The following is a 12,010-nucleotide window of genomic DNA, read 5'->3' on the forward strand; positions in this document are numbered from 1 at the left end:
CGAGCGTGGGAAAGGGCTCGTGTGAGCCGTGTTGGAGCAACTGCAACATGGGCCTAAAGGACCACTTAAACCGCCGGTCACACTGTGCTATAGAGAATCGGAATGAAAAAAGAAAATTAACTTTGATACGCACGTATCCAGGCTCAACAAACCAAACTAAAATGGACCCAACCTAAGTTGAGGAAACACTCTTGGGCTACACGGGCCACAGTGCTGAGTGGTCTTCTGTGGCCCGTTCGAATCTACTTAAAATAGTGGATTAAATTTTGGATTAAAGTGGCACTTTTTTCAAACTGCTAAACGGTGCATTTTCGTGCGAAAACTTTCTATACGAAAGTTGTTTTAAAATATCAGATTAATCCATTTTTCAAGTTTGTAATAATTAAAACTTAATTAATCACACGTTATTACCACCTCGTTCTACGTGAAACACTTAATCTTCATCTTTATCTTCAGAAGATTTAAACACCATTGTATCCCCAGCCCAAGTGTCATCAACAAATAATTCCATTGTACGGTTGTACCCCTCGTGTCTGTTTCTTCTCCCTCCGGTTGCTTCGTCTCTTCTCCCTCACATCGCTTCGCCTCCATCTGTCAGCGCTGCCATCGCACGGTCGAGGCTCAACGATGAGGCTCCGAAGTGGATTGGAGATTGTTGGCCCTGGGCTAGAAGCTCGAATTTGGCTAAGGTGAGGAGGAGGAAGGAAGGTGGGAAAACATCCATCTCCAGCGCCATTTTCGCCTGTTGTAGCTTCTCCTGATGGGACGGCCCGAGCTCCTCGTGCAACACCAACATATCTAGCTCTACATGCAACATGGGGACGAGAATGCAAGGGTGGGAGCAACCAAATCCGAGCGTGAGAGGCACGAATCAGTGGGGCGGGAAGGTGATTTTGGGGATTCCATCTCCGAAGCGGCGGTGACTCAGAGCCACAACCTTCACAGCGCATGTGCGGTTCAAGTTCCTTGCGGCACGCGCACTCGAGGCGGTCGAAGAGCGCGCCTCCCAGATAAGGGGCGAGCGGCTCAGCAGGGGCGCGGACGGAGTCAACACATTGGCGCATATCCACATAATTTGAGAATATATTCTCTCACCTCTCAAGACACTTGTAGGATTAGCTTGCATTATGAATGACCTTAGAATTCCACAAATTAGCTACCTAGCTCTCGTTTAGAGTTTAACAATTAGCTACCTAGCTTTCGTTGAAAGTATTACTAGTTCAATTTTTCATCCTATATAAAATTAGCTTATGCCAAAATTTAAATTTTAAAAAATAATTTTAGAGTTAATTTTACAAGTTTTTAACATAGGTTTTTTAGCATTAGCTTTTAAATCTTCAAGGACGTACAAACATAAATAAAGTTGTTTAGCATATAATCAGCTCCTGGCCAAAAACGGGGCTGATGGTAGGACACTACTAGGTAGTTTGTCCCGAAGACCTGGGTGACTGGTTCTGTGTTAATCCTGGTATCTTCTCTGATTTTTCGGGTTGTCATCCGTCATCCTACCGATGATAGCTTGTTGTTTGTCCCCGGTGACAGGTGACATGGTTGGCTGGTTCTGTTAACCCTGCCACCCTGGCATCACCTGTAATTTTTCGTGTTGTTGTCATCCGTCATCCTACTGCTACTGATGGGCAAGTGGGCGGAGCTCCACGCCCGCGGCCCGCACCAGCCACACCCTACCCCAAGGCACGTCGACGACGTGGGCGGCAACGCCGTGATGGCGTGGGTCTCTCGACTCTGCCCCGATCCCGATCCTGATCGAGGCGGCCGCGTCAACACGCCGCCCGCCGTTGCACGGTTTCACTCGAGCTGCGCCTACACGCCATCCACGGCGGAACCCGCGGGCGCCGCGCCCCGGCTGCCGCGCACGGCACGCGACCCCGCGTGACCGCGACTCGGGCCCCGTCGGTGCGGCCGTCCCACCGCACGCGCCGCACGGTGAGGTGACGTCTCGGCCGCTCCATCCTCCGACCCGGCCGCGTCGCCCACGAGAACGCGAGCGGTGGGTCGCGCCGCGCCGCTCGCGGCGTCATCGCCATGTGGGGGTCTCACATCACGGCCGCGTCGGCGAAACCACGCGGTCACACGCACACACGGGGCCCCACCGCCGCGCGCCGCCGCCGCCGCACCGCGCGCCACCTTGCCGCTCCCGCACGCTACCGCTACCCCCTTCGCGCACGGCGTTACACCAAGTCGCACCGCATGCCGCCGCTCCCGGCAAACGGCACCCCCACGGGCGTCACGGCGGAACACAAAACTACGGCCAAACAGTAACAAATTGTACCATTTTTCTTAAAAAAAACACTATATCCATCCTAAAATATAATAATTTTTAGCCTTTTTATAATTTATCTTAAATATAATATCTTCTACACAAATATTTTCTTCTCAACCAATTATAATTCTTTATTATTTAATTTTTTCATATATCTTTTCTACTAAATTATTATAATTTTTCACCACTTAATTTTATCGGTTTTCATAATAACCGTATTTAACTTTAAAATCTATATATTCTAGAATGGAAATGGTAAGATTTGATACAAATCGAATTATCCTATTCGATCTGACGGCTAGAGTAACCTGTGGGCTCAACAAAAAAACACTTCTTTTAGCCACGCAAAAAGTCGAAACACGAAAGCTAGAAAAGAAGAAAACGGACACGAAACTTTAACGCCGAGCGCGGCTGCGCCGCGCGGGGGTGTCGGGTCAAGATGTCAACCCCCACAACCCGCGGTTGGCGCCGCCGCCGACGCCGCCCACCGCCGCCCGCGTGCGCCCACCGCCACCTGTCGCCGCCCTAAAAAGACTCCTCCGTTATAATCCCCCCTCACCGTCCCTTCCCCCAACCTCCGCCCCACACCACCACCACCGCCTCCGCCTCCGCCTCCGCCTCCTCCTCACCACCGTTGCGATGGCTTCTTCTTCCCCCACCAACGCCGCGGCCGCCGCCCGCCGCGTGCCGCCGCCGTGCTGGACCCCCGACGAGACCCTCGCGCTCGCCCGCGCCTACACCGCGCGACGCCTCGCGGTGGGACGGGCGCACCTGACCTCCGCCGACTGGGCGGCCGTCGCCGACGCGGCCACCCCGACCAAGACCGCGCGCCAGTGCCGCCACAAGGTCGAGAAGCTCCGCCGCCGCCTCCGATCTAAGCGCCGCCGCCCCTGCCCGCTCCTCGACGCGATCGATCTCCTCGACGGGCCTTCCCCTTCCGCGTCCCCGTCGCAATCCCCCTCCCCGCCGCCGCCAGCCTCGCCGCCGCCTCTTCCTCCCGCTCCCTCCTCCCCGCCTCCCAAGAAGAGGAGGCTGCCTGATGGCGATGCCGATGCCGATGCGGAGGATGACGGGGAGAGCGACGTGGTGAAGGCGCTGAGGGCGATCGGGGAGGGTTTCCTGCGGGCGGAGCAGAGGCGGATGGAGGCGGCGAGGAAGACGCAGCAGATGCGCATGGAGATGGCACTCCGGCACCTCGATTCGCAGCGGAGGCTCATGGAAGCGCTCGTCGACCGCATCATTGACTCCCTAGAGTAAATCTCGGTGGCGCAAAGGTGTCTCCTGTCAAGGTTTTCTTGCTTGTCCTGATTGCCCACTGGCTTGGCTTGCGAGTTTAGGAGTTAATTAGAGTTGTTCATATGTACTGTGATGGATGTCTGATGTAGGCGTAGCTTGGAAATCGTAGTAACCTTTCTATCTATCTTGTATGGCGTATGGAAAATAATAACTTAGCCTGTTCTGTGTTTATTGTTTTGTCTCAAGCTTTAATTTGTTCAATTGTGTGTGGCAACCTAATTTGAAGATATCTGAACTCTAGAATATAGTAGAATTTAACTGCATCTCCCCCCAGACTTGCAGTTTCTGACCGCCAAAAATCAGTTATTCCTGTTCTTTTGCAGCTTGTCGACATGGTTGATACCTTTGTGACAACTGCCCAAGTAGTCAATTGAAGCCCTAAGGAGGTGTTTGGATAATGGGTTAAGGGTTATGAGGGGTGGGATTGGGAAATGGAAATGAATAGAGGGTTGAGATAAAATGAGGTGAGATGAATGAATGGTCAAGATAAAAACTTACATGCCCTAACAGCAGATTATGTAAGCGGAAGAAAAAGGAATTCACTGGAAATATTGATGTTGTTGAGCTTTGGGGGTATCCTGATTGTACCAGATTTCGCTTTTCATAGCAGAAAATTTTTCCAGCGACTTGGATTTAGAATTCATTTGCTAATTCGTCCATCCTTACTGGGTTGGGGCTGATACTAACTTTGTAAACCGAGAGGCAGAACTACAATCTAAATTTTTTTAGCCCAAGCAAGTTCTCATGTCGTGGTCTCATATTTATAGTTAAGCAGAGCATAATCTTTGTTCTGGATGTCATTTTGTTGGATAGATCTGAATATCCAGTAGCCAGTTGACCATTACATGGCACAGTTGTACACATTGTTCTGTTGTGTCATTTGTTGTATGTCTTCATTCTATAACTCTCTAAGTGGTTATTTCAAGCAGTTGCGGAAGGAAAAAGCAGTAGTGATGTTCAAATTACATATAATGTTTTTCTTTGTTTCCTGATAGTGTGCACTAAATAAATTCATACATTAGAAAATAATAAATAGCACCTATGTTGAATGCCTCCAGAAAATTCCATGCAAAATTTGACTACAGAGTGATCAAAAGCAATAGATACCAGGAAACAAAGAAAAACATACTGCAATCAAATTTTGAGCATACTGTTTTTGATAATCAAATTTTGCTTTTTTGATAATCAAGTTGATCTATTGCAAAACAGAAAACAGAGAAAACAGAAAATTCTCTTTTTTGTAGAACAACTGTAATGTTGAGCATACTGTTTTTCATATCAAGATACCATGAGGCCTTTCTTTAGGGCATGTTCTACTCAGAAATTGTTGGCCGTCTTACTTCTTGCCATTAAAGGTAAATTTATTCTCTTCCCACTTGAAATTGTTTAAACTTGCTTATATACATTAATACATAGATTGCTTCAGTGAGATTCTGTGGTGCTCTTCTTTTTGAAAATATTGCGGTGCTCATAAGTTGTTCTCTTTTTTAAAATTTGAACACTGCCTGCAACCATTATTTTCTTGACTGAACCAACTTGAGACAATTCTACGCTTGATTAGAACTTTTATTTTGCCACAGGGTTTTCAGATCATTGATGGTAATTGTATCTATTTTGTCTGTGTTTTTGTCTTTTTGATAAAAATCGAGCCACGCTTGTGACACAGATTTTAGAGGCATCTGTGAGTAAATTACTGAAATACGCCCACCATCCTTTTACAACTGACATATTCCCTTTGCTTGATATTCTAATTTATCGATTTATCTGTTTGTGTCATGCCAAGTCTCATGCTCTCAGCTGAGCTGGAAGTTTAGTTGCTTTAGGTGAAAAACATCAGGATATTGTTGATCAATATGCTATAGTTACCTCGTTATTGCCTAGAATCTTCCTATCCAATGAGAACTCCACATGACTCCTTGAAACTTTTTTGAGTATAATATAACAGTGAAATCTAGTGTTCCCTTTATGTGTCAGCCAATTTTCTGCAGATGAAGGCAAGTGCCACTTAAGTAGGATGTTGGACCACAATCAAAGTGAGTGGTCCTTTAACATGTTTTTGCTTACCCTTTAGCTAACTGGCATGCTCATCAATGGGCAACCACTTGAGATGAGCATCAGCAAATGAAAATTCAGGTATGCTCATTGACTCAATGTAGCATGTTGATTTTGAAAGCGCGAAATTTCTCCATGATGCTCGGCTTTACTTCCGTGTTCCACCATGTGTGGTCCTTGAATTCTTGATAAGGTTATGTATAATAAGCAGTTACATTTATCAGAAATCATTTCGAAGGTAGAGTTGCGACTGGTGAGAGTTGCTTTGTGTGGAATATTCCTTGAAAATTCCCATGGCTTTCAAAGAACTAGAGCCATCTTTTGAAATAATTCAGCTGTATCTTTTTATTGCATATGCAAATATTAGTTATTTGATAAGAACATTTCTGTTATGTTGTTTATAGGACTTCGGTGTGTTCTCTTGAACCGTGTTGGTACGATATTCTGGGCACAGGAAGGTAAATTTAAGGATCTTTCTGTATTGGTCCAGACTTGGAGTATTTTTAATGGTTGATACATCTGAGTGCAATGTTCTTGAATGCTCAGGAAAATAGCACTTTTTGGTTCTCTGTTTCAAATATATCAAAACATTAGCTTTTATACTGAAGGTGTATCTGCCATCTGCAGGGTTTTCTTTTTGCCTATATTGTGAAATTTATATCTGGTATATTCATGTGATACATTCAACTACTTTCAGTTATAACGAAATCAGTATGTTCTCCAGATTCGTTATGTTGCTTTTCATGGCTACACTTACAAAAAATATAACTATCGAGGTTGCATTTTGTGCATTGCTTTGGACATGGAAGCCAGTAAACCAGCATTTGATTGTCTTCTTTTGCACTGGCATTTCCTGTTGCACCTGTAAATTTAATCAGTACTTCTAAAAGAACGGAAAAACAGATACTTAAATCTAGCTGTTAAAAATTACTCTTCTGCTGTCACTTGGTACTTTCTACGGAAATGGTCACCTTCTATGTTTAAAGTAGACAAAATTTCTGGTCTTTGATCAAAAGGAAAACATGCCATTCACAGTCCTGCATGTACACTTTGAGAAAAAAAAAAGTTACAAGCCAATTTGCAAGCACAAAAGCAGGAAAAGAAGAGTCTAACCTAATGCAAAAGCAGCTTCTCTTTTGCCCTCCATCCTCTTTAGATTCGGGACCATTCTGGAGACAGCCTAATTGCCAAGCTAGTTAGCTCCAAAGTAACTCCTAGATCAATGTATTATGTGCTGCTATTGCTAAGATATGTCCATATTGGCATGATGAATCATAGCATTGACAGCCTCATTTTCTTCTGCAGAGTATGTGGAGTGCACCCCATAGCAGACATAGAAGACTATGATCACAAAGCTCCAGAGGCCAAACCTCTGAAATGACATCACCTTGAGAGTGGTCATCAGGAACACATTCAGGAAGACGGATGCAGCCGCCGGCCATGGCATCAGAGGGACCATCCACTCTGATGGTGGCTCTGGCATGTCTCGCCGTACCGCGCAGTGGAACATGGCGGTAATCGTCACGGAGGTGGCGCCGAACAAAGCCATTCCCCATCGGCATTGCCCATGGATCCTCCTCGAGAGGGAGAAGCCAAGGGAGCTCAGTGTAAGGATGAGCAGGAAGAGGAGGACATGCAGAGATCGGTTGGCACCCAGCTTCGCGTATCGGTGGTAGATGAGCGCGTTGGCGACCAGGTAGAAGACCAGGAGTGTTCCGATTGATATCATCTCGAACACTACCTGCAGCTCTGTGAAGAGTGCGATTGATGCTGTGCACAATCCTGCGCATAGATAATGGTGATGATATTTGTAAGAGCAGTTCAAGAAATGCCAGAAATAGTATTGCTGCTAGTTATGAATTATGATAAGTTGTAACCTGCAATGACATTATCTAAAAAAAGGTACCTGCATTGCAGTTTTCATGATCTGATACAGTGGTAAGGACCTTGACTTCGGTGAAGTTATTAGTGTATTTTATGCTTCCGTTTGCTCTATCTAAATTAGGTTTATTATGTAGGTTGCAGGGGGTCTAACATCACATAAACCCATCAGTTCACTACTAGTTTACCTCATTTGTCAGATCTTTGCAAAGCTGTACTGCCTTCAACTTTTCTATTTACATTTTTGACATTTCACGGCCTTCGAGACATAACTTTGACCAATAGTTCTCGTAATCTTATCACAGTACATTTAACATTATAATATCATATAGGCATTTCTAGTGGCAAAACTAACGAACGATACAATCTTTTTCCCAAAAAAACTGTGAATACAATCTTCATTAACTAATTTAGGGTTTCAAACATATAACTGGTTTATGTCAAAATTAAAAATATAACTGGTAAAATCGTTGAATGTTGGCAGCAAGTAAAAGAGAAAGAAGATAGTATCTATAGCAAGCTCACAATCTCCACAAATTTTAACCCTCCACTTCTAAACTCCAATTGTGAAATGGCATAAACTGCAGATGTATTAACACTAATCACTCTATCTACAACCTCTCAACCTCTTTCAACCAGAAGAGATAAACAACAACTCAACCACAATTCTACAAAACCTTGCAAAACTTTTCTTAAAAATAAAAACATACAACCTTATGAACACATAAATACCAGTACGTACTCCAAAAGTTGAAATCAATCGATCCGTTATATATATAGATTAACTACAAATCTACAAGTTAACAACAACCTTGTACTGTGTTTTGAGGTACCTAGAAAGATGGTGGCGTTCATAGGAGTGCCGGTGGAAGGGTGCACCTTGGCCAGCCACGCCGGCACCAGCCGCGCTCTGGCGATGACGCACAGGTACCTCGCCTGCCCCAGCATCGCCACCAGCAGCGACGCCACGATCCCCAGGCTCGCCCCGGCCCCGACGACGCTCCCCGCCCACTCCCACCCCGCCTTCTCCCTGAACACCGCCGAGAACGGCGCGCTCTCCGCTATCTACACACATACACACGTACACCCCATGTCACCATCAGAATGATGATGAGCTAGTAATGTGTCAATGTGAGTGACAATGTGTGTCTACCTCGGTGTAGGGAAGCATGGCGCAGAGGGCGAGGGACATGAGGCAGTAGAGCGCGGAGACGACGAGGACTGAGCCGGCGATGCCGACGGGGAGGGCGCGGGCGGGGTCGCGGATTTCCTCGGCCATGGTGGACGCCGAGTCGTAGCCGATGTAGCTGAAGTAGACGATGGCGGCGCCGTCGAGGACGCCGCGGACGCCGTAGGGCGCCAGGCCGTGCGGCGACACCAGGTTCCGCGCGCTGCCGTTCCACAGGCCGGCCAGGATGATGAACACGAAGAAGAGCAGGTGGAACACCGTGATCACCATGTTCAGCATCGCGCTCTCCTTGGTGCTTCACTTAGCATCACACGAATCCATCCATCAAAAACCAAGTACCAACCAACCATCAATGCTGCTGGTTGTTGATGAATTGCACATTTGAAACGCATTTCTCATCTTCTTCCAAACTATACTGACAAACGTACATAATCAAATCACATGCTGAACTCTAGCCCATGGCAAGGGGACATTAGCTCTATTCTGCCAGTACCATGTCTGCCATAAAATATAGGATCTAAGAACACAAAACCACATGCATGCCGCTGCGCCTAATTAAATCAAGCTAGCTAGGGTAGGTTAAGTACACACCAGTACAAAAATGACAAATCGAAGAAGTATTATTGAGTCATTTCACCCATAAGCTTAAGGTAACGAAAAACACAAAGCGATTCACTTCTACTTAATAAACAGTTTTTATCAACGGATCAATGTCCGTGTAATCAAATCAAATGCGACTCAACAATGATCTGTAGTATGTGTACCTGTAGCACAAGCAGAGAGTTAGGACAAGGATGAGCGCGACGGCCGGGAAGTCGAGCGCGTTGTAGCCCTTGGCGATGCCGTCGACCTGGATCCTCCACGCGTCCGGCTCCGTGATCCCGCACGTCGAGGCCAGGTAGTCCGTGAAGCTCCTCGCCACCGCCGCGTTCGACAGCACGTACTCCATCAGGATGTTGGCTCCCCCGAAGAACCCCACCAGCTCACCTGATGAGAGCAACAGATGGAGTCAATTAACCGCGCTCGATTGAATTGATCCATCGATCGTTGAAGAGTGCGTTGGATTAATTCAACAATGTCCCTGAACCGTTTGCACGGCGCCATTAACTGCGGATTTTATGGTGGCGCGCGCGCGCGCGCGAAGAGGTTAATGGCAGGCACACACACCGAACGTTACGCGGAGGTAGCTGAAGGCGCCGCCGGCGGCGGGGACGCGGACGGAGAACTCGGCGTAGCAGAAGGAGGAGAGGAGCGCGGAGACGCCGGCGATGACGTAGGAGGCGAACACGGCGGGGCCGGCGGTGTCGCGCGCGACGCGGCCGGTGGTGACGAAGACGCCGGCGCCCAGCATCCCGCCGACGCCGAGCCCCACGAGGTCGTACCACTCCAGCCGCCGCTTCATCCGCGCCCCCGACCTGTCCCTCACCTCGCTCGTCTCCTGCGCCGGCGTCCACGTCACCAGCGCCCGCCGCCGCAGCCGGTGCGGCGTCTGCGCGATCGACAGCAGCACGTCACGCAGCGCCGCCATGACTACTACACCAACCAATTAACCTGCAAACTAATCAAGCTCTCTCCCACTGTCATTACAGCCTGCTCATGGTTTAACTTCTTCACTGATCCATCTCTTCTCAGCTGTGCTAGCTGCTAGCTGCGACGACGAGCCGCATCGATCGGAGATTCATATATATATGCCGCGACGCGAAAGAGCATTCAATATTCGAATTCAGTGTTTTATTTGGACGGTGGGAAATGAATTGAAGTCTCTCTCTGCTCGCGCTCGGACAGCACATATATGTACTGAGTACTGACTACTGCAAGTATACTGACCTAGCTAGCTAGAGCTTGCATGGAGTATGCTGGAGTAGCTTCAAATTAAGGCACTGTCTTTTGCAGCTTAATTTCCAAGCAGCCTCTGCTCACTGGCTCAGTGTCCACACATGTGTTCAGCTCATAGGACACATGAAAGCCATATTTGCACATGCTCTGATGCTCAACAGTTGGGGTGTGCTAAATGCCCTTCTCTGAAACAACACTGTACACCCAGTCCAACGCTGAACAATCTAAAAGTCTGAACTATATACAGTTGAAAAAATTTAAGTGATCTGATCTCTGAAGTCTCCTGCATGCAGAAATTGCTAGCAGCTAGCTAGGTCGCTGCTAGATACTGCTGTACTCTATATAATTCTTCCTCCATTTTAAAATATAAGTAAGCATTTCTAACGATGAATATGAACCGAGCTGAAATGCCAAAAATACGTAGAAATGTTTATATTATGAGGATTGCTATGGTACAGCAGGTTGTACCGGGCGGTACTGGTACCGCGCGGTACCAAAACACATCTAACCGTTGAATCCGGGATGGGTAGGATCGGGAGAGAAAAGATGAGCAAGGGTGGATGAGGGAGTACCTGTTTCGAGTCATCGTTCCCGGCGGCAGCGGCGTCCAAGTCGTTGTCGTTCCCGGCGGCGGCGCAGAGCAACAAGGGAACGCTGGCGACGTGGGAGAGGATAAAGTCTGGCGGCGGCGCGAGAGAGAAAAAACGGAACGGCGGCGGCGCGGGAGAGGAAACAAGTCCGGCGGCGGAAGAGGAACAAGTCCGGCGGTGGAAGAGGAACACGGCGGCGGTGGCGAGGAAAAAGAACACGGCGGCGGCGGCGGCGAAAATCATCCAGCTTCGCTAGGGTTCAAGCCGCTCGATCTCGATCCAGACCCATCAATTGCACGCGAAATTACAATACTGCCCTTCCACCGATTATCATCACTCGGTACCGCTTCGGGGACAAAACTGGTACCCCGCGGTACCGATCTACGCCAGCCGTTCGATCTGTCTCGATCCAACGGTCAATAATCGGTACCGTAAGGTACCGTTGGACTGTAAAAATCCTCTTATATTATCGAAACAGAGTCCGCTGTGACTGTGACCATGGAAATTACTCCGTAATCATGGCTCCTCAAAAGCTAATGTGTTGTCTGCTTGCTAACAAATGAAGCTCACATGGCATGAGGTTCAGACTTCAGAGGTACAGACATGTAGATGCCTCAAGTAGCTGTTTGTAAATGGTGATCAAATCCATGCATGCAGCAGAGACCAGATATGATTCCTGTCTCCTGATGACAACTGGTTTAGCAGGTAAGATTAATACCTAACCACAAGCAAAGGAGGTCAAATCTACATGAGCCCTATAAGGAGGCAGCGAGAGAGATGCTATAAACATGATCTAGTAGGAAACATCTCATATGCATGAGCATATGCCGACGTGTCGACAAGCCATTCACACTTGGTGAAAATTATTAAGCAAAAAGGACTGTC

General features: G+C 47.6%; 2 protein-coding genes across 2 annotated transcripts; one reads left to right on the forward strand and one right to left on the reverse strand.

The window, feature by feature from the left end:
- Positions 1-2,860: 2,860 nt before the first annotated feature.
- Positions 2,861-3,748, forward strand: LOC4336551 (uncharacterized). Its single transcript, XM_015781521.3, has one exon. It carries the CDS (start codon positions 2,921-2,923, stop codon positions 3,536-3,538), a length of 618 nt encoding a protein of 205 aa, XP_015637007.1. The 5' UTR covers positions 2,861-2,920; the 3' UTR covers positions 3,539-3,748.
- A 2,841-nt stretch (positions 3,749-6,589) lies between these two features.
- Positions 6,590-10,485, reverse strand: LOC4336552 (cationic amino acid transporter 6, chloroplastic). The gene is made up of 5 exons (XM_015781520.3): positions 9,867-10,485; positions 9,464-9,686; positions 8,664-8,994; positions 8,344-8,575; positions 6,590-7,411 (listed from the first exon to the last, which is right to left on the reverse strand). The coding sequence occupies exons 1-5, from the start codon at positions 10,225-10,227 to the stop codon at positions 6,873-6,875; spliced, it is 1,686 nt and encodes a 561-aa protein (XP_015637006.1). The 5' UTR covers positions 10,228-10,485; the 3' UTR covers positions 6,590-6,872.
- Between the last annotated feature and the right edge of the window lie 1,525 nt (positions 10,486-12,010).

The sequence above is a fragment of the Oryza sativa genome, chromosome 4 (genome assembly GCF_034140825.1).
Source record: "Oryza sativa Japonica Group chromosome 4, ASM3414082v1".
In the NCBI taxonomy this organism is placed as follows: Eukaryota; Viridiplantae; Streptophyta; class Magnoliopsida; order Poales; family Poaceae; genus Oryza; species Oryza sativa.